The 23,903-nt window shown below is 35.9% G+C and overlaps 1 protein-coding gene across 1 annotated transcript in view; it reads right to left on the bottom strand.

Annotated features, from left to right (window-relative positions):
• CLIC4 (chloride intracellular channel 4) overlaps window positions 1,663-23,903 on the bottom strand; it is an 81,998-nt gene continuing 59,757 nt past the window's right edge. The window contains exons 4-6 of the mRNA XM_021095589.1: window positions 21,870-21,976; window positions 6,119-6,300; window positions 1,663-5,188 (exon numbers count right to left, since the gene is read on the bottom strand). Of these exons, the coding sequence (XP_020951248.1) occupies window positions 5,024-5,188; window positions 6,119-6,300; window positions 21,870-21,976 (454 nt within the window). The 3' untranslated portion in view covers window positions 1,663-5,023. The remainder of the gene's footprint in view (window positions 5,189-6,118; window positions 6,301-21,869; window positions 21,977-23,903) is intronic.

The following is a 23,903-nucleotide window of genomic DNA, read 5'->3' as shown; positions in this document are numbered from 1 at the left end:
AGTTCTGTTTCAGGCCCAGAATCAGCAAATGCCCCAGGGGAGAAAATGGGAGGACCATCAGTTCACCTCAGGAAAGCTTCCTCCTCTGACATCCCAATTCAATTATTTATTGCTTCCAGTTTTATGATGTTTAAAAATATTATTCAGGGGAGTTGCTCTGTGGCTCAGTGGGTTAAAGACTCAGCATTGTCACTGCTGTGGTTTGGGTCACTGCTGCAGTGCAGGTTCAGTCTCTGGCCAGGGAACGTCCACAAGCTGTGGGTGCAACCAAAAAGAAACAAAATGTGTGTGTGTCCTACCCCAGTTTTATTTTCCAGTATTTGCAGGAGTGTTGTGTTGCTGTGACCTACCATATCCTACCCATCAATTATATGGGCTTTTAAGTCTTCATTTGTCTTTTTAGGGCCGCACCCACGGCATATGGAGATTCCCAGGCTAGGGGTTTAATTGGACCTGTAGCCACAAGTCTACGTCACAGCCACAGCAATGCAGGATCCAAGCTGCATCTTTGACCTACACCACAGCTCACGGCAACGCTGGATCCTTAACCCACTTTGCGAGGCCAGGGATGGAACTTGCAACCTCATGGTTCCTATCGGATTCGTTAACCACTGAGCCACGACAGGAACTCCAAGTCTTTACATCTTGTCAGGCAAGTTTTCTGTCTTTCCTTCCTCCCTCCAGATATATGTTGACTATTTGGGGAGCATAATTCTTCCATATAAATGTTTTAAATCCATTTTTCTGGTTCCCAAAAAATCCTCTTGCGACTTTATTGGGAAACTATATTGTATTTATGAATTACTTGACAGAATTGAAATTCTTATGCTTTTAAGTTCTCCATCCATGAACATGGTATACCTATACATTAAGCAGGTTTCTATTAGGTCTTTTGATATTTGGTACTTTTCTCCATAAAGGAACTGAATATCCTTTATTAGATTTGATCTGAAATATCTTAGAGCTTATCTGTTAAAAGCATTTTTATTTTTTAGAATAGGTAATATGTTTATGGTATAAATTTCTGCAAGTTTGAAAACATGTACATTGACAATTTCCCATCCATTTTTCCCAGTTACCCAGTTTTCTTCCAGATGAAATCAATGCTTATTAATTTTTAATGTAGTTAATATTAGTGTATAATAACTGTATTGATTTTTGTTCCTCAATCTTGTATCTAATAAGCAGCTGAATTTTATTACTTCTAAGAGTAGATTAAAACAACCTAATTCTGGATTTCTTTTATATATGTGCATCATCTGCAAAAGAGAAGTTATTTCATCAGTTCTTTTCCATTCCCCCCCTTTTCTTTTTTCTGATTTTATTGCATTGGCTTACAATGCCTCTAATAAAGTAGCTATGGAAAGTGGTTGAATAATAGCTGTGATAGAAGGCAATCCTGTCTTATTCCTGACTTTAATGGCAGGGCTTCTGTTTCATATTTATATATGGAATTTGCTGCAAGTTATTGGCAGATGTCTTTATAGGGTTAAAAAAATTTAATTTCTGGTTCTGTTTCACTAAGAATGGATATCATGAAAGTTTTTATCAAATTATTTCATGCACCTATTGAGATGATCATTTGGTCTTTCTTCTTTAATCTATTAAATGTGCTGCATCACCCACTCATGGGAGAAAAAAAAGTAGTCTCAAATAAAACACTTTACCTGGAGCTGTTATTTATTATCATGAGGGGGGAAAAAAGAACCTTTTATGATAGTGAAAATATACTTTATTTTTTTAATACAATAGCTGCCAGCAATATACTGGTTCCAGAGAGAGAAAAGAAAATACATGCATTCTATAATAAGCTTTCATTTGCCATTTCAAGTAGTTCTAAAGAAAATACTCCAATTCTGTTTAACATTATGATCTGGGAGTTGAAATTTTTTTCCATGATAAAAATACAATTTTGACAGCCCCAACCTTGGTAAATTGTAAAGGATGGAATAAAAAAAGCCCATATAGTATGTCAATAATGAATGCTTCCTCTCTTTGAATCAAATACTGATTATAACCAGTGTAAGAAATTCATTACCAATAAACTTGATGAAATGTGTATCAAAATGTTCATAAAAAATACATTTCTATTTCTTCTCATTTTTAGCTTGCAGATATTTTCTAAATGGATACTTTAAATGCACAGAAATAAAAGCTATCTACATGCAACTCTGCAGAGATTCAAAACTTGACAGAAGTAAATAAGTCTAAATTCTAGAGTCAATCAACTTAGTATAAGAATAAATGTCAAAAACCTCTTCATTGTATACAGATTGCTCAAGGGTTTAAAGATAAGTTGTATAAGCCAAAGTCACCAAGAAATAAAATTTACATGAATTTTACCACAAAAGTCAATAATCCTGCCCCCCCTAAAACACAGAAGTAACAGAAAATCTGCACCTACATTAAAAAAAAAAAAGATGTTACCTAAACTGAAAGAGTAAAGAACTCGCCAACTGTTGAACACAAAAATTTCTCAGAATCCCTTGGAAATTAGTAGGATCTTCCATTCAGATGTTAATTCCCTATTCAAATGGAACAAAAGAAGTTTAATGAAGGGGGAATGACTCAGTAGTTACAGAAATAGTATCAGATGATTTCTATTATGTCAACCCATACACTATATGAACTGCCATGAAAACTTTCATAGCTCAAATTTCCCAAGATTTTAAACTATGATCTTTCCACAAATATAAGATGGGGTAAAAAAAAAAAAAGCATTTTCTAGGATCACTTTTTCTTACTAGTTTTTGTCCATTTGCCAATCTCAATCTCATCTAACTTCCCTGATAATGTATAAGATTCAGCCTTCGTCAGAATTATAAAGATAGACCTTATGTTCCTTGGATATCCAGAGAGACAGCCAAGTGTAATCATGGGATAAATTAAAAAAAAAAAAAAAAAAAAAAGTAAAGAGAATAAATATCCAAAGTGAAAATACTTCACCATCAAGTTTCAGAATGTGTTTTTTCATCCCTCTATTTGGAGGACTGTAGCTCTTGCCTCGTCAGCCCTCTACTTTGCACCCCTTAGTTCTCTGTTCACTTGAAAGAACAGACAGCCCCCTTTCTCTTGAATCTTTTTCGTACTTTAAGCTATGAGGCAAGGTTCAATATCATCTGAATGCCAAGTTAACCACTATTTTACAAGTGAAAAATGAGGATGGATGGCTGTGTACTGGTGCAGATGTGACATTTTCATCCACAGAAGCTACTGCTATAGAATTTCTCAGATAAACTGGATAATCCTTCTTCCTGAAACCAGATAAATCACCACCCAATATTTTATTACAAAAAGGTGGTACCCAATTTTGATCAGCAATAGGAGTTCTAAAGAAAGGTAAAGCAAAGAAATCTCCCTGAGCCAAATGGATACAATATGAAGCTTTTCTTATCTTTCTATACCAAGCTAATTACTGACAGGTTTCTTGAAAATGCAGAATGCTTATAAAAATCTGGCTGTTCCCATAAAGCCAGTGCTTACTAAATGTTAGCATATCAAAGGGAAGAAAATATTACCATTTTAAAGCAATAAACTTAAAATTTCCAAAAACAGCCTATGAGAAATAGCATTTCTTAAACGAGTTAGGTGTCAAAAAAATCACCAAAACATTATTATAGCCACAACCAGTCTTTGGAATAGTACTTAGAAAGTCTTTTTTTTAATGAATACATAGCAAACTTTCATTTTATTTTCACTAAGTTCATCCTTGTTAAAACACAATTCCTGGTTTAGGACTGCAATTTAAGAAATAAACATGCAGAGTGCTATTCCTCAATGTGGCTGTAGAAAAATTTAATTGAAGGAAGTGCAATGATTGGGATTAGACAAAACTCAGTAAACATGTGTAGTTACCATAACAACTATAATTTAGTCCAAAAGGACTAAAGTCTACCCAGTCTAATAGTAAATGGGGGTGAATGGTACTCTGTGTTTTATCTTGTTTTTAATATAGGATAGATACTGCATTCTTTAGATTACCCACATTAAATATGCTTTAGAAACAAAATTCTACTTGATATTTTGACAAACCCACGCTACATTCCTTAGATTAATTTTTACACTACTAATCACTGTACTGCTGTAGCTAAGTCAACTAAATATCATTTTATGTAGTGTTGCTCAAAAGATCTACATACAGCAAGGCCTATGCTTACCTAAAAAAGGGAGCTTTTTTTAAAATAAGAGAAGAAAGCAATAATGTTCCAAATGAATGGCACTGGGCAATATACATTTAGCCAGTAACACATTTAGACAGAGAATATCAGGTGCCCGTTGGTTTCTCTTATGTGGATAAAATACTTGAGGAAGATCTTGAAAATATCTTCCCTCCTTCTAAACTTTTAGCTTCCACATAGTGTCAGATGTTCTAACTGGTATGAAAGACAAATGCTTTTAGGCAAAAGTAAAAATCCTATCCAAAGAAAAATAGCAAAATCTGTAGTGACTTTCTGTAGATGCTCTCTCTGGTGGTAACATCCCCTCGCACATATCCAGGATAGACAAAATTGAAACAGAATATTTTGATACAGTAGCAATCCTTTCATATACTCTTACTAAATATTATAAAATTTCAAAAATACATAAATATTTCTTGTACCGTGCATTATGCACCAGTTTGGGCCTGACTGATGAGGTCATGGCTACTATTTTAATAGTTAAACAGTGCACCCCAAAAGTTCTGCCATCTATACCAGCAAATGGACACAGTGGTGAGGGCTCTGGAGAGATGCCAAACTACCTTTAAAGTGAAAAGTTTGTGACGGAGTGTCCCCAAATTAGAGGAGAGGGGGACCCAGGGTAGGGGAGGTAGGCAGGGTAAAAGAATTTTAAATAATACTGCTTAGGAGTATACATTTAAAGACAGCTACTATACCTTGTCTATCCCCCTTAGCCTAATCTGGAATAACTGCATGTTCATGCAAAATAAAATTTCTACTTTATAAGAAGAGGAGCAGTCTGTTAGGAAAAGCATTTTCTTAGTTGGGGAAGATGTGGAGACATTGCTCTCATAAGTGCTATTTTATTTGGTAAGTCTTTTGGCTACATCACTATATGCTATTTCAACCTCCTTATCGCTGGGGCAGGTATTGGTAAATTCATCCCTACTATAAGCATTGGTTAAGTATCTCCAGATGCCAGTCATTCCTTTTGGAATATCAAAGTTGCGATATTTTTTGGCCACCACCTGAAATAAAAAGAGATCAAAGGTTAACATTTATATTCCATGTCTTATAAGCCAGACAAATCTCTGATTTTAAGGCAAAATAATTCTGTGAATCTCTGAGAACTGCTTCCACTTGAAAAAAGTCTGTCAACTTCATTCTAAAAAGACCTTTTTTTTTTTTTTTTTTTTTTTTTAATTATGCACCTGTGGCATATGGAAGTTCTCAGGCCAGGGACTGAATCCAAGCTGCAGCTGCAACAACACAGGATCCTTTAATCCACCACACCAGACCGGAGATAGAACCTGCACCTCTGCAGGAATCCCAGCTGCTGCAGCTGGATTCTTAACCAAATGCACCACAGCAAGAACTCTCTAAAGAGACTTTTAAATAATAAGGACTGTAAACTACACCAGAGATTCAGAAGTGTGACAGTGACTGCAAATGTCTGCCTTGGCCATCCAGAGAAGGAGCCAAGTGTAATCACTGGATACTTTAAAACATGCACACTAGTTTAGATCTATGTTTTTCTTGACCTCTATTGCACAACTATCCTATTTAGCACAGTGTTTCATACAAGAAATGCTCAATAAATATTTTCTGCCTTGAATAGAAAAAGCCAGTGAGCACAGGACAAAGTTAGATGATATAAATCAGAGTAGCAAACAATTCAAAGTTCCCTGGTACATCTTTGAATTTTTATGCAGTCACAGAAAAAAATATATATATAATATTTCTATTTCTCATATGCCTCAATTTTAAGACCCAGTTTTCCACTTAATTAACCTAGATAGCAACTATTGCCTAGATAGCATTAAGTTACACTATTTGGGGGTGGGAGGTCTAAACAGTGTGTGTCAGAAGATTAGCAAAGTTTCATGCACAGAGAAAGTACGATCTTATAAAGAGATACGAGGTATCAGAACAGTGTGACCCCCACACCGCAGGCCTACCTTGACGATATGAAGTTTGGGTAGCAGGTTGCAATCAGCTAGTGTCATTTCATTGCCATCCAGAAATTTCCGTGTGGAAAACTTAATGTCCTCCATACTATTCTCATCAATTTCATCAGGGAGGGGAGAATTCAGATATTCATCCAGCTTCTGCAGTGTTTTCAAGAGACCCCTCTCCAATGCTGAAAGAAAGATGTAAATACTTATAAAGAAAACCACCCAAGTCCCAAAGTAGAAGCATTACTCCTTCAGCCAATAAGTGTTCGGTAAATGCTTGTCTGACACTAAGCACTGGTGAGCAAAACAGAAAAGGTTCCTGCTCTCCTGAGCTTATTTACATGGGGGAGAGAGGTAAGACACATTTATAGATAAAATTTTATTTTATTCTTTTATAGATAAAATTTTAGGTAAATATAAAAACAATCTTCAAATAGCAGTATCCATAAAAAAATTTGTTAATAACTAAATGCCCTATAGATGAACATATTATGGCCCAACACAGCTGATGTTTAAACTTGAAAAAAAAAAAAAAATGTGTGAGAAAAGGCGAACCTATTATTTCAGACCTGGGGAAGAAAATCTTGCTGACACAGAGAGATTCCCACTCTCAATTTTAAGTCCTGCTCCCATAAAAATATTTGGATTACCATGAAATGTGTTAAGAAACTCCAATCCAGGTGATCCAAGAAGAGAAGCCTGGAGTTTCTACACTGCCTTATAATACACAAGAAGCCAAAGTATAACAACATGGAAACACAGAGCTCAGATTAGAGAGCTCAATTTAAAATACTGAAGTGGAGGCCTCTTTGGCAAAATAGATTAAGATGCAGTACTTGTTTTGATTCAGAAAGAAGTACCAGAGATGAAGCCACCCTTGTATATCTGGAAAGTCAAGGTTAGTGAACCTCAGCAAAGGGGGTGGGGGTGGGGGTACCCTTAGAAAGGAATATGGAATAAGAGATAGATCTTCCTTTATCCCATCTTATCCTTCCTTTATCTTCTCAATCCATCATCACCTCCCACTCTCAGAATAGATGAGTTTACTCTGATGATTACAGCACCTGGCCATAAAAGAAAGTTAAATCTCATGAGGTGACACTCCATATTAGTTGTCAGTTTGAATAAAGCTGGATCCATTACAGAATAAGACAAAAAAGTTTTACATATTGTATATCAGATATTTCATCAGCAACATAAATGTCCTCTTCTTCCAAACTGCTCCCACCCACTCTTCCCTTGGTCCCTTCAAAGCAGTCCAGACAGTAGATGGGAGTCTTGGCTAAGTAGGCGGCTGCAGGCATAAAAAGGATTTTAGAAGATTTTAGGAGCTAAAAACCGACAGAAATTGGAAACCAATTGAATATAGAAAAAGGATAGACTTATTGAACAAAACATAGATTTAGGCCCTACTACATGCCAAGTTTTGTTCTAAGCATCGTTAAATCCACCATTTAATAAAACATAACAGGTCTCTACTCTCAAGAGTTTATATTTGGGGGAATGGAAGTCGTATAGAGAAGCTGATCGACAAAAGATTCCCAGATGCTGAGACAAGTACCTCCCTGGAGGAGAGGCAGATGCAGGGGATGTGGAGATGAGTTCACCTTAACAAGGTGTCTGTAAAACACCTGAGCAGAGATGTCCGAGGACATCAGTTCTAGTCCAGAATAGACGGGCCGGGGCAATATATGTGTGAATTCTGAGAACGTTAAATAAACGCCAAAGCCATGGAAATGAAGGAGAAAGAGGGCTCAGGAGAGAACCCTGAGGAACATCGCTGCTGGTGGTCTGTGAAGCAGATGATACAATTTCATTGTTACTTGGCATTTCATTATATGATCATATAATATGTATCCATTCTACTACTAATGAAGTTTGTGTTGTTTGCTCTTTGGGGCTTATGACTAATTATCCAACATTTTTATGAAGATCTTTTGGTGTACATCTATTCATATTCCAACCAAAACTGGAGCTATGGGCGAGATATCTCACACCTGTTAGAAGAGTCATTATCAGAAAGACAAAAAATAACAAGTGTTGGCAAGGATGTGGAGAAAATGTAACCCACTGTTGATGGGGATGTAAACCGGTGCAGCCACTATGGAAAACAGTATGGAGGTCCTTCAAAAAAATTAAAAATAGAACTACCACATGATCCAGCAATTCTACTTCTGAGTATTCATCCAATATGGAAACCACCTAAGTGTCCATTGACAAATGAATAAAGAAAATGTGTTAAACACACACACACACATCAACACATATGTACAATGGAATATTAAGCTACCAAAAAAAGAATGAATCTTGTCATTTGCAACAACGTGGATGGACCTTGAGGGCATTATGCTAAGAGAAATAAGTCAAAGAAAGAAAGATAAATACCATATGATCTCATGTAGACCCTTTAAAAAAAATCTCATAGATACAGAGAACAAATTTGTGACTGCCAGAGGCAGCAGGGGGTGGGGTAGGGAGCGAAATGGATAAAGTCGAAATTCATAAAATTCCAGTTGTAAAATAAATAAGTCATGGGGATGTAATACACACAGCAAGACAACTACAGTTAATACGACAGTATTATATATTTGAAAGTTGCTGAGTAAATACTAAAAGTTCTCATCACAAGAAAAAAATTTTTAGTTCCCGTCATGGCTCAGCAGTTAACGAATCTGAGTAGCATCCATGAGAACGCAAGTTCAATCCCTACCCTTGCTCAGTGGGTTAAGGATGCTGTGTTGCTGTGGTGCAGGCCGGTAGCTACAGCTCCAATTTCAACCCCCTAGTCTGGGAACCTCCAAATGCCATGGGTGCAGCCCTAGGAAGCAAAAAAGAAAAAGATTTTTGTATTTATGTTGATTAAGTACATTTACTGTGGTGATCGCATCATATAAAAATATCAAATATTATGTTGTACACCTGAAACTGCTAAAATGTATGTCAATTTTACCCTCAATCAAAATTTTTTTTTCAAAAAAATTTCTTTTTTCAAGTTTTTTAAATGATATTGTGAGTAATAGGGTATGCATGTGTTCAAGTTTAGTAGAAAGTGATTAATTTTCCAAGATCAGCACAACAAACAGCAGAGTATGGACATTCCAGTTACTGCACATCTTCAACAACACTTGGAATTGTTAGTTTCTCTAATTTAAACCATTTCTGGGGGATGACAAATTAGGTATAACATCTTTTCATATTTATTGATTACTTGGACATCTTCTTTTTGCAAAGTGCTATTTGCTCATTTTTCTACTGGACTCTTTATTGATTTGAAGAGTTTTTTAACACACTATGGATACAAATCCTTATGGTTATGGGTATTATACATACCTTCTTCCTTTTTACTCCCTTACTGGTAACTTTTGATGAACATAAATTAACTACCTAATGTAGTCCAATTTATTAATTTTTTTTCTTTTATGATCAGTACTTTGTGTCCAGCTTAAGAAATCTTATCTACCCCAAATTATATTTTCCATCATATTCTAGAAGATAACATTATTTACCATTCATAGTTATACCTACTACCCACTTAGAATTGATTTCTGTATATGGTGTGAGATAGATATTTTCTTGACTCCATACAGTTTCACTGTCCTGGTTATCCCTCTGTAAGTACCACACTGTTTTAACTATTGTACCTTTTTAATAAATCCTAATAAGTTTTAAACACGTCTTTCTTCAAGATCATGTGGACTATTCTTGGCTTCTTACATTTCCCTAACACATTTCAGACTTACCACGTTAATTTACACACACACAAACAAAACCTGTTAGACTTTCAAATGATCTACAGATTGAACTTTATCCCAATGGGAGAACCAGCATTTTTATGATCTCAGGTCTCTCAATCTATAAATACCTTTTATTTCTTTTTAAAAATTTCTTTTGGAGTTCCACTGTGGTTCAGCAGGTTACAAACCCACCTAGCATCCATGAGGATGCAGATTTGATCCCTGGCCTCACTCAGTGGGTTAAGGATCCAGCATTGCTGTGAGCTGTGGTGTAGGCCAGCAGCTGCAGCTCCAATTCAAGCCCTCACATGGGAACTTCCACATGCCCCAGGTAAGGCCTTAAAAAGCAAAAAAGAAAAAAAAATTTCTTTCAGTGTTTTATGTTTTCATTGTGGAGGCTGTGCCCATCTTTTGTTAGATTTATTCCTAAATATCTGACATTTTTAGTGGTATAAATATTTTCATCACATCTTCTATTGTTTGTTGCTAGCATGAGCAAATACAACTGATGTTTAATATACCCTCATATGCAACAACCTTGCTTAGTCAACTTTTTTTCCTTCTGGTTTATCTGTAGATTAGTTTGTATTTTTTACAAAATTATATTAAGAATAATGACAGATTTATTCCTTCTTTTACAAGTCTCACATCTTTCAACTCTTTTTCTTGCCTATTGTACTGGCCAAGACCTCCAGCACAATCCTGTAAACAGAAGTAATGACAGTGAGCATCCTTCTAGTTCCACTACTTCCCATTAAGTATGATGCTTTCTATAGCTTTTTTTGGTAGATTCTCTGTCAGATTAAGGAAATTCCTCCCTCTATCTAGTTTGTAAAAACTTTTTAAAGATAATAACCATTGGTGTTTCCACTGTGGCTCAAGAGAAACAAATCTCACTAGTATCCATGAGGACGCAGGTTCCATCCCTGGCCTCGCTCAGTAGGTTAAAGGATCCAGTGCAGCCATGAGCTGTGGTGTAGGTCGCAGACATGTTTCGGATATGGCGTTGCTGTGGCTATAGCGTAGGCCGGCCACCTACAGCTCCAATTCGACCCATAGCCTGGGAAGCTCCATATGCCACAGGTTCAGCCCTAAAAAGCAAAAAGACTAAATAAATAAATAAATAATAACCATCATTCTAATCATAAGTATAGAATTTTATCAAGTACTTTTTTCTACTATATCTATTGAAATTATCATATAATTTTTCTCCTTTATTCTATTATTGCAACATTTAAACAGATTTCGAGGAGGTCCTATCATGGCTCAGTGGCTAATGAACCAGACTAGCATCTGTTAGGACCTGGGTTCAATCCCTGGCCTTGCTCAGTGGGTTAAGGATCTAGTGTTGCCATGAACTGTGGTGTAGGTCACAGACATGGCTCCGATCCTGAGTGGCTGTGGCCCTGGCATAGGTCGGCGGCTACAGCTCCAATTCAACCCCAGCCCAGGAACCTCCAATGCTGAGGGTGAGACCCTAAAAATAAAAAATAAACAGATTTCCAAGGAAGTTCCCATGTGGCTCAGTGGGTTAAGGATCTGGCATTGTCACTGGAGTGGCTCAGGTCACAGCTGCGGCATGGGTTTGAAACTTGGTCCAAAAACTTTTTCATGCCATGCCATGAGTATGGCCAAAAAAAAGAATTCCAGGGAGTTCCCATTGTGGCTCAGCATTAATGAATCTGAGTAATCTGACTAATATCCCTGAGGATGTGAGTTTGATCCCTGACCTTGCTCAGTGGGTTAAGTATCCGGTGTTGCTGTGAGCTGTAGTGTAGGCCACAGACACAGCTCAGATCCCAAGTTGCTATGGCTGTGGTGTAGGCCAGCAGCTGCAGTTCCAATTTGACCCCTAGCCTGGGAACTTCCATATGCCGCAGGAAATGGCCCTAAAAAGGCTGTGGCCCTGAAAAGCAAAACAAACAACCCCCCCAAATTTCAAACACTTCAATAATCTCTCATTCCTGAATTAAACCCAACTTTGTTGTGGTTCCTTATCTTTTTTCTTATTGCTAGATTGGATATATTTTGTTTTAGAGTTTCACATATACGTTTGAGAGAGACTGGCCCAAAATGTTCTTTCTTTTGATGTTCTTTTGTGTGGTTTGACCTCAGAAAGCAAGTTGGGAAGTATTTCCTCTTTCCCGTTCCCTGGTAGGGTATATGCAAGACTGATGTTATTTTATTCCCAAATGCTTAGAGGAGTCCATCAGTGAAGCTATCTGGATCTGGAGCGTTTTTGTGAAATGGTTTTTAATTATAGATAGAAGACTATTCACATTTTAAATCCCTTCTTGTAACAATTTTGTTGCAAGTACTTTCTGCAAATTTATTCAATAGTATTTTCAAACTTAGGAGCATAAAATTTTTCATAATATTTCCTAAAAATCATTTAAATGTAAGATCTGTAGTAATCCCCTTTTATGCCCAATATTGGTTACTGCTGCCTTCTCTCATTTTTCTTGATTTTTCTTGTAAAGGATTTCTCAATTTTTATCAGACTTTTCAAAGAACTAACTTTTAGTTTTGCTGATCCTTCATGTTCATTTTGTATTTCACGACATTCTGTTCTTCTGTATTTCCTTCCTTCTACCTTCGTGGGTTTAATTTCCTGATCATTTTCTAACTAAACCCTTGAGATGGATACTTTAAGGTTACCAATTTTTAACCCCCTTTTTTTCCCTAATATTTTTATTTAGACCTATAAATTTCCCTCTATACACAGCTTTAGCAATATCACATAAATTTAAACATGTTGTCTAAATCATCTTATACTTCTCCAACCACAATTTATTAAGAAATGCACTGCTTAATTTCTAAACACATGGAAATTTCCTAATTGTACTTTTGTTACTGATATCTAACCTGTTTTCTTTCTTTTTTCTTTTTTGTTTTTTTTGTCTATTTTAGGGCCACATCCAAGGCATATGGAGGTTCCCAGGCTAGGGCTATAGCTGCCAGCCTACACCACAGCTCACGGCAATGCCTGACCCTTAACTCACTGAGCGAGGCCAGGAATGGAACCCACGTCCTCATGAATACAAGTCAGGTTCGTTAACCAATGAGCCAAAACAGGAACTCCTAACATTTTTCTTTGTAGTCAGGGAAAATATCACGTATGATTTTCTGATTTCCATTTCTTTGCGGGGGGCGGGGGGGAAGCACACTTGCAGCATAAGGAAGTTCCCAGGCTAGGGGTTGAATTGGAGCTGTGACTACCACCCTATACCACAGCTCATGGCAGCACTAGATCCTTAACCCACTGAGGGAAGCCAGGGATTGAGCCCACATCCTCGTGGATACTAGTAGTGTTCTTAACCTTCTGAGCTACAACAGGAACTCCTCCGTTTCCATTTTTTTTGGAAAATTTTTCAGATTTGCTTTATGGCCCACCTTTACAGGCAATTTTGTGTTCCATGTGCATTTGAAAAATAAATGTATATTCTGCAGTTAGGCACAGTGTCAATGAGATTAAATCTGTTCATTGTGTTATTCCATATTCTCACTGAATTTTCCTTTTTGGCATATTCTAACAGTTTCCAAGGGAGTAAGTTAAACTCTCTCACCAAGACTGTAGGCTAGTTTATTTCTCTTTTAGTTCAATCAATTTGGTTCATATATTTTGAGGCTAGTTTTCAGTAATACACATTAACAATTATTTTATCTTCTTGGCAGGTTAATCTTTTGAATCAGTTTGAAACATGCCTCATAATCTCTAGTAATGCTTCTTCCCTCAAAGTCTACCTTGTCCACTATTGGTGTAGCTTTGCCAACTTTCATTGGTTAGTATTTACACTATTTTACTTTCAACTTTCCTGGGTCAATCAGTCTATCTATCTGTGTATTTCATATGTAGGGGTCTGTGTGTGTATATTTCTTCTTACACATAAGCAAAATATTTTCAATCCAGTGAGCAAACTTTTTTTTCTACTTGGAATATCTGAATCATTGACACTTAATGTAATTACAACAAACTTTCATTTAGATGTGCCATCATACATTTTTTTTTATTTGTCCACCTGTTCTGTGTTCTTCTTTCTTGCTTTTAGATCAAGTTTTTAAAAATTCAGTACTCATTTCCCATTCTATTGGTATATTATACATTCTTTTGTATATTTTGTTTCCTTGACTTTTATTAAAGTTTAACTTTTACCACTTCCGGGATAATGCAAGGGCCTTAGAACACCCTAACTCCATTGTCTTGCATGCTATTATGGTCCTATGTATTAATTTGACATATTTTTAAATTCCACAAGGCACTGCTTTTTCATATAATATTCATTTATATTTTACAATATATTTATACCACTTTTTGCTTTTCCTTCCTTCCTACATCTCTGGGTGTTCCTCTGAAATCATTTTCCTTCTGCCTGAAAAACTACTATTCCTATTTTGTTTAGTGTGAGCTTCCTAAGATGAATGTTCAGGTTTTGTTTGAAAATGTCTATTTTTTTGCCTTCACTATTTAAAATTCATAAATAAACTATTAATCATTACATTCTTATGGTACTCTTCAACTAAAAAACTTGGTGAACATATGGTGATTCTCAGGGCAACCACTGCACACAGAAAGGGTAGGTGTCATTCTATTTTATAGATACCGAAATAGAGAAAAGATTTTGTCTCATTCTCAACATCAAAGAAAGGAGATCTGACTTCTTAGAATGTGACCTGTTATGACTACCTGAAACTGTAAGTTGAAGGATGAATTTTAGAGGCTCACAGAAGAGGCAGGAAGAAAAAGCTGACTGGATAGCAGCCATAAGGATCTGGGGCTGTAAATATAAATGTCACATCTTAAGGCGAAAATAAGATATTTGGATGTACTTGCTTTCACTTTTGTAAGGCATTTTGCTGCTTACAGAATTCTAATTCATTTTCTTTTAAACTCTGAAGATCTCATAATGTTAATTTTCTGGATTCCAATGTTTGTGTAAAGGAATCAGTGCTCAGTCTTACTGCTTTTATCTTGAAGGGTTTTCGATTATTCCACATTTAAGATTCTATCTCTGGTATTCAGCAATCTGACTATGACGTATACAGATGTAGTTTTATTTGTCCTCTGTGGGTTTTGTAATGCTTGACTCCATGGTTGTTATCTCTCAGCAGTTTGAAGAATTTCTGGCTATTATCTAACTATAGTTTCAACTCCATATTCTCCTCTTCTTCTTGGATTCTTGTTACACATAAGCCAAACTTTTTTCAGTGTGCCCTATGCACATTACACTCTTTTTTGTGGTGTTTCTTTTTCCTCCTTTTTTTGGTCTCTGTCTCTGTGTACTTCCATGAGATATTTCCTTCTTCGTCTTCTATTTTTTTCTCATTATCTAAGCTGTTAAACTCATCATTGAGTTTATTAATTTCAGATAATACATTTTAAAATTCTAAGAGTTCCCGTCGTCGCTCAGTGGAAACGAATCTGACTAGCATCCATAAGGACGCAGGTTCGATCCCTGGCTTCCCTCAGTGGGTTAAGGATCTAGTGTTGTGAGCTATGGTGTTGTAGGTCACAGACACAGCTCAGATCCCGAGTTGCTGTGGCTATGGTGTAGGCTGGCAGCTGTAGCTCCGATTTGACCCCTAGCCTGGGAACCTCCATGCGCTATGGGTAGGGCCATTAAAAAAAAAAAAAAAAAATTCTAAACTTCCATTTGATTATTTTTTATTATGTCCAGTTCTCTGCTGAAATTTTTACTTTGTTCTTTTGCTTTTTAATATATACAAGTTATTTTAAAGTATCTGATAACTGAATACCTTGTAGTTTTTAAATGCTTTCATAAAATGTATTAGTTGTGTTCAGTCCTTGAGATGAGCACTTTCTATTACATTAGATTTTTTTTTTTTTTTTTGAAGAACACAGGACTAGTTTTAGATTTTTAAACTCAGGGCTGGTTGATATTAAACTAATATCTACTAAGTCATGAAATTCTTCTTTCAAAGTCTTGTTATTAAATGAATGCATTATTCTTGCTCCCAAAGCATACCATAGGTTCTCCGAAGGTAAATAAAATCTGTGTCTTGTGCTTCTTCTATATATCCCCTAAAATTCATGGCACTTTATCTAAGCACATATTGAACTCTTGGCCAACATCTAGCCTAGACTGAGAAAGGCTAATAATTAAGTATAAAAGTTTTGAATTTCTTTAAACTATAAAGGAAGTTCAAAAGGAAATTAGGTGAAAATAGAGAACAGGCACTTTTAAAGTCAGATAAGTAAGGATATTTGTACTTGACTCATGTCTTTTTGGGAAGCTGAGAGTAAGGCAGGCAGGGCACATTGCTATAGAACATAGCCATTTAAAACATGTAAAGAAGGAGTTGCCGTTGTGTAGAGGAAACAAATCCAACCAGTATTAATAAAGATGCAGGTTTGATCCCTGGCCTTGCTCAGTGGGTCAGGGATCTGGCACTGCTGTGAGCTGTGGTGTAGGTCACAGATGTGACTCGGATCCTGCATTGCTATGGCTGTGGCGTAGACCGGCAGCTGTGGCTCTGGTTCGACCCCTAGCCTGGGAACCTCCATGTGCCGTGAGTGCGGCCCTAAAAAGCAAAAAAATAAAAAATTAAAAAGTAATAATTTTTCACTTAGGTAAATATCAAAGAAATTGGAAAGTGTTATATCAAGTGATAGATAACAAGATTAAGACCAAGAACTTCCTATTTTATTAATAAAAAGTCCCTCTAGCCACAGCCAAGATCAAGCTAATTTATTTCTTAGAGAAAATAGTTAAGAAGCAAGGCAATGGAACCCACTAAAACAAAGTTGAACTGTTAGGGGGGCTCAATTACAACTGGAGAAGTGACAGGAAACCAAGCCATTTAAAGGTAAAAAAATCAAAAATACAAAGGCAGTAAGTATAACCTTTTATTAGCTACATACAAAAAACTATTAATAATGCATACAGTCAACTGAAAAGTAAAATTTATAATAAGAAAATGCAATGTGAGAAATAGCTAGGTTAGTAAGGATTCCAGGACATGATGGAAAACTTTTCATGGTTGCACTTAAAAAGAAAAAGAGGAGAAAGGAGAGACAGGAGAATCTTAGGACTGTAGAAAAACAAACTTTTAAAGATTCCATATGCTTCCTGTCAAAAGCAGTGAATACAGAATAAATACATACTTCAATAAGGACTTGTTCTTTGATCAGATTACAATGAACAGGATCGAGGCCTGTAAGGAAGATTACACTGCCCGAATTCAGGCACTGAAATGATGTCATACTTAAGTGGTATGACAAGTCTGAGCAAGCTTACGAAATCTGACCTGATCTAAATTACTCCTTTTTCCTGAATTAATTCTCAAATGTATCCAGTAGAAAAATAAAAAATCCTAAATATACAAGCTTAGTAACATACAACACTTACGATCCTAGATATAAGGCATGGAGTAAAATTAAAAACATTACAATACTGTTCCATTATATTGGACTTAGCAAAGTAACTGAAGCTGAATTGCTGCACTTGATTAGAATGTTAATGACTTGTCATAGTTAAAAATGTCCTAATCTAAAGAGTGTATTAATGAAAATGAAGAATGCAGAGTTAATTTGATACAATTTTTATGAATCAACATAAGGAATGGACAACAAAACAAAGAAAAACAGGTAACAAGAAGTACTAAAGAGCATCATTTAATAAAGATAAAGTTTTGAAGAGAAACCATGACAAAGGAATTTGAAAATAAAATTTGATAAAGAAAGTATCAACCACTAGAAGGCAGCAGCAGCCATCAGAAAGTAGGGTCTTTTTTTTGTTTTTTGTTTTTTGTTTTTTGTTTAAGTTCCTTGTCTTCTGTAATTAAAAAGTAACACTACTATTCTCTAAAACCCCTGCTGTGGTAATACTGTTATCTCTAAGAAAGTGTTTCAAAAGCTTTCAAAAAAAATTTCCAAGTGTAATAGAGGCTATACAATCAATTTTGCATAAATATGAAAATGAAAAGATTAACACACATACACGCACACAAACTTACTGAAGTGTGAGTAAATGAATTCTTTCACATTAATAGGACTATATACTACTATAACCTTTTGGAGAACAAAACACTTTGACCTATTGGAAATCTAACACAAGGACATTCACTAGCAGCATAAAAACATGAGACAATCTAGATGTCTATCAACAGGGAATAGCTAACTAAAAATCTCTATTATGGAATATCAAGCAGCATTTCTAAAAATTGAGGTAGATCTTTTGATGGAAAGATTTCTACCAAATATGTGAAATCTGACCTGCTCTAACTATACATCTGTAGATAGAGAGATACACACACGTTCACATAAATACATATTTAAATATAGCATAAGGATACATAGTAGCGGCTGGAGGACAGGTTATACAATGTGACTGAGAAAGGGCACTGAAATTTTATTAAATTTATTTCTGCATTATTTTAACTTTTTAAATATGCACTCATTACTATTTATATAATTTGAATGAGTAAACTCAAGGCAGAAAGCATTAAATGTAACAAGTCTATATCTATTGTAGAAAAACAACAAAATTTATAATGAAGAAAAAAATTTGAGCATTTATATGGATAAAAGTAGATTTTAAAGCTACTGCTAGGGTTTTTTGTTTTGTTTTATTTTGTTTTTTTAGGGCTGCACCCATGGCATATGGAAGTTCCCAGGCTAGAGGTTAAATCAGAGCTACAGCTGCTGGCCTACACCACTGCAACAGCAACTCGGGATCCAAGCTGAGTTTGCAACCTACACCACAGCTCACGGCAATGCTGGATCCTTAACCCACTGATCAAACTCACATCCTCATGGATCCTAGTCCAGTTTGTTAACCACTGAGCCACAAAGGGAACTCCAGCTACTGCTAGTTTTAATAAAGGAGTAATCTTATACAAACAATTTTTTATTTTTTTAATTCTTATTTATTTATTTGCTTTTTAGGGTCACACCCTCGGCATAGGGAGGTTCCCAGGCTAGGGGTCCAACTGGAACTACAGCTGCTGGCCTACACCACAGCCACAGCAACATCAGATCCAAGCCACGTCTATGACCTATACCACAGCCCATGGCAATGCGGGATCCTTAACCCAATGAGTGAAGTTAGGGATCCAACCGCAACCTCATGGTTCCTAGCTGGATTTGTCTCCACTGCATCACAAAGGGAACTCCTACAAATAATTTTTTCAAGGCCAGGTAACATACCAGTGGAAAACAGGGAGAGGTAATGAGTATTTAAAGAAGATTAAATACTCAAAGCAGTTTCATTGCTACAACATAAACAACCATCCTCTGACTCTAACACTTTCCCAGACAGGTAGAGAGGGCTAGAGAGAGGGAGGCAAGTAGGGAGGCAGAATAAATACTGAATAAAAAGGAACTAATCAGAACCTAAAGATTCCTTGCTTTCTTTTAAAAATAGGAATTTGAACATTATGATATGTGCCTTAGAGCATATAATGGCAGCAGATTTCATCACTGCTAAATTCACTGATCTCTTAAGAATATTAAAAGACTAATAAGTTATCTATTAGTTACATTTGGGAACTTAATAAATTATATAGATTAATGAAATCACAACTGAAAAAAAAACTTGAACAAGATCTGGGAGAGGTTATACCTAATCTATCCCCATAAAAGGAATTACCCATTAATTTCTCTTTTCATGCTTCAAATGAAAACAAACTGGTACTCCCAATCACCTTGGACATGTTAACAAAAGGATTACATATTTTATGTCAGTGTTTCCTTTTTTTTATTCTTTAAATCTTATTTGTTTACTCTGTACCCTAATCTAACTAAGCATTGCCCTTCTGTTTCACTTTCACCAGCCAACGCTGTAGCATCTAGGCATCTAATCCCTTACTTAGAATTAGGCCTTTAAAGGTCTTTGAATTGTCCAAGCATATTAGACTTTGTAAAATATTTAACAGGTTGGTAAAACTAATCAAAGGCTGATTTACCACGTAAAATGACAAATCCATCTATACGTAAGCTGTTTATTGTTTGAGAGAATAAGGAGGTGGATAAACTAAGGCTTATTATTTATGGCATTTAATTGCACTAAACAGATTCTACAACAAATATACATAAGGGAGACCCATTAAGTGCCAAAGTGATTTGGAATACTATTTTCTAAAGTCTCAAGGCATGTAAATCAATTATAATAGAAAAAATTAAAATCTTAAAATTTTTTAAAAATCTCAAGGCAGTGACAGGCCACTGTGGGGGGAAGTTGCTTGGCAACTGGAATTCTTATTTACAAATAGGTAATTTAATATAAAGCCTATGTAATCCATTATGTTGTTTGTTCTTATTGGTTACAGCATTCTAAGGATAGTAAGTGTAGGTGGCTACTTAAGACAGTAGCAAACTGATAGGAAAAAAACAGAATACAAATTATACTTAAATGAGTCACCTTCTCCTCTCTTCCCCCACTTCATCCTATTCCTCGAAGAAATTTGTGTGTTTTTTTAAAAGCAAACACATATTATTTCCCTCTCCTCCCTACCAAGTGGCAAAAGCAATTCAACCATAGTTTCCAAGAGACACACATATTATGACTTTAACTAAGAGAGTTCAAAGAACACCACAGCAACAGTATCTGGGTGTAAAAAGAAGTCACCTCCATGAAGGAGGGAAGTACTGCAGAGATAGTGTCTGAGGATAGGAGGGGCTCCAATGTAAATGTTTTTTTACTGAGTGTATAAAATGCTCAGACAGAAACATTACTAAGAAGAAAAAAAAAAAAAAAAAACCCAATTACTAAGGAAAATTGCTCCTAAATCAAAGCAGCTACTGAAACACATTCAAAAGACGTAAGACAGGCCTCGGCACTAAGGTTCTTTCCCTTTTTCCCTTCACTATAGAAAAACTATTTCATGCAGTAAATATCATTCCAGAATCCACTGAAATTCAATACTAAATTACAAAGTGCTGCAATTTTAAATAATAATAAAAAATAAAAGCCTGGATAGCTTAGAAATCTTCCCACTGAAGTGAAATAAAGAAATCCGCAAATGTTTCAGTTTTGCAAAAGATGTTTACTCCTGCTTAACCAGCACTGATAGTTCCCCCCCTTCGGTATTCTTGTTCATCATTTGCTGCCATAAACTCTACCCGAAAGAACTCCACCCAAGCTACCAAACAGTTTAAAACTATGATGGGTTGATATGATGGGTTAAAGCGTCTTTAGGAGTTGGATCTTTGGTTATTATTATTATTTTAGTTAAAAATTAATGCTCTCTCTATAGGTTTCCCCAGAAAGAACAATGCTTAATACTCCAAAGAAAAGAAAAGGGGAAATGACTGAATGATGTAGTTAAGACAGGGTTCATTAAATGGGATCTCTTTCAAAGAGGCTTCTTTTTACGTAAGTTTGGCAAATGAAATAATAAGATAGTGTCCTTTACTAAATAAAAGAAGGAAGTCGCATCTGTACTACCTAAATAATTCTCACCATGAAAATATGACCTGAAACTAACATCCTAGTTTTAAAATACAGAGAAATTTGGAAGGCTGGTGAATCTAAATACTTTCTTAGAGCAACTCCAAAAATTGCTCATAAGGGCATTTAGCACAAAAATCTACCCAGCTGATTTTAGTTGCTGGCACTCAACAATAAACAAAAAAAGACTTAGTAACAGCTTAAATTAAGCTTTATCAATCAATCTATTCCAAACCACCACAATCACTCCATCCACTGTCTCTGAGGCACTGTTAATTTTTGGTATAGCTCCCTCCACGGTAACTTCTCAGAGGAATATGAGAACAAATTCACTCAATAAACATAACACACTCACTATATGTGAGGCACAGTCTCACTAGCAAGAGACATAGAAAAAAACCAATTAAGAACTTACCCTGGTTTATCACCAATCTCTGACCAACTGTGAATGTTGGTTTTTAATACTTAACGGGAATGTATGGACTCCAAAGTATTCATTTATAATCACTGTCATAATAGGATTTTTTGGGTCTTTATTTTTGTTTTGTCTTTGGGGTTGTTTTGGGGGGGAAGGGGGGAGTTCTACAGTGCTAATTCAATCAGTCTTTTTACCTTCATTAGCCTCCGGCCTTGAGTTCTTGATATATGCAGAGAATTTGGCAAAGATGTCCATTCCAGCAGTATTTGACTCTGGGTGTTTTGGTGAAAGCTTTAAGTACCTAAAAGAAAAATGCAATTAACAGATTACAGCTCCTCCAAAGATATAAATTCTCTCAATCAAACCACTGTGCTAGCAGTTACTAGACATCTTTTAACAGTTATTATTCTAAGAAACAACAGCATCTATTTTCTACAATGTTTTTAAGATATGTTTTTTCCTTAGCAAACAATGTTCTGCACAGTGTTTTTGTTCACATATTAATATTCTTGGCAACCAAAGGCCATCTGACTCTACCCCCTCTTTATAAATCAGAATGCTGGGAAAATAGTTTACTGGTTCAGATATTTGTGCCAAGCCAATAAACTCTTACAAGAACTCTACTTTAAGAAGAACTTCCTGTGATGATGGAAATATCATATATCTGAACTGTCTAATATGGTAGCCATTAATGACTATGGCTATCTAATATGAATTTAAATTAATCATGATGAAGTTAAAAATTCACTTCCCCAGTTGCACTAGCCACATTTCAACTGTAGAGTTTTCTCAAAATAGGAATGCCAACTAGACAGATCTTTGGTATGCCAGGCACTAAGCCAGCCCGGTACCACAGAACCTTGACAGTAGGAAGAGAGTCTAGGCTGGCCAAGCATCTTGATCATTCACAGTAGGTTAAGGACAAAAACAGGAGGCCAATCATTCACTTCAATCCTACACTCCAGATTTTCCAAAACCTCCCATATATTAAATATTGTAAGGGTGATACTGAGCAACAGAAAAGCAAGATGTCAGGAATTTTGCTAATATGTGCTCTGCTGTGTTGTTACAAAGTCTTTCTACTTTGAGGAGAGGCAGTCATATCACAGCTTTTTTAAATACATACAAAGATGTATTTTATATACTTAAATTTCAAACACACATACTCATTGTTTATTTCTTCCTCAACTGGAAAATTTATGTGAAAAAGCCCAATTCTTTACTTTTCCTTTCAGCAGAGCTTATATCAGCTCCAGGGAGGCAGGTCTACAGGAATTCAGACCCTCAGCACCTTTTTGAGGAAGACTGATCAGCTCAAAGGTCCTGCAAAATTTCCATGGAAAATGGGCTTGGGGACATGTTACAATGAACTAGTTATTTAGATTGAGTCATTTTAAGATGCTGTCTTGCCACTTTAAATTAATAAAATAAAAGTGAAGTATTTTGAGAAAAAATTTAGTTCAGTTGCAAGCTATAGTTTCAGGTGAGTTTTTTATATTCATACGTTTTATGTACTCCATTTTAAATTCAAGAAAAGATACATCAGGGGCTGGGTTGTTGGCTAGTGAAAAGAGTTCATCCATAAAGTTTATCCTAAGGCTTATGAGGAAGCAAAGTGGCAAGTGAACACTCGCTTGAGAAACACGCCCTAAGGTGACAGAGGCTTCCCCAAAGTAAGAGGATGAGGGGGGGGGTGCTTAGCTCAAGAGATGAATCTTCGTGGAGTATAAAACAAGACAAAGAAAAGCAAACAACACACTAATTGAATATGCAGTGCTACCCAAAGGGTAAAAGTTTAAACTGAGCACTATAATAAGTTAGCAAATATCAAGGCAATGCTTTGAAACCAAGAACTATAGGTCTGTGAAATGCAAAGGTTTCTCATGCTTTCAAAACTGAAAATATTTCTACTTTCAGCTACAGAATCTGAGATGAAATCTGAAATGCTGGATGTTGACATGACAGGCCAATTCTCAAATATTCCTGACCCAGCAATATTATATATTGGGAAGGGGAGGACCCAGGAAGAGAACAAACTCCCAGGAGCTGGAAATGCAATAGGGTATATAGCAGGAGGTAGGCTCTGAATTTTCTTCTGACCACGAAAATAAATGTTTTTAAAAAAGAAAAGGAAATATATACCTTCTACTATACTGGTAATATCTACTGAATACTTATATAAACTCATTACTTCTCTTTTTAATCACTCTCCATTTTTAAGCTTGAAG

This window comes from Sus scrofa, chromosome 6, assembly GCF_000003025.6.
Source record: "Sus scrofa isolate TJ Tabasco breed Duroc chromosome 6, Sscrofa11.1, whole genome shotgun sequence".
NCBI classification, from domain to species: Eukaryota; Metazoa; Chordata; class Mammalia; order Artiodactyla; family Suidae; genus Sus; species Sus scrofa.
Note: the sequence above shows the minus strand (reverse complement) of the source record. Positions and strands in the feature narration are given on the sequence as shown.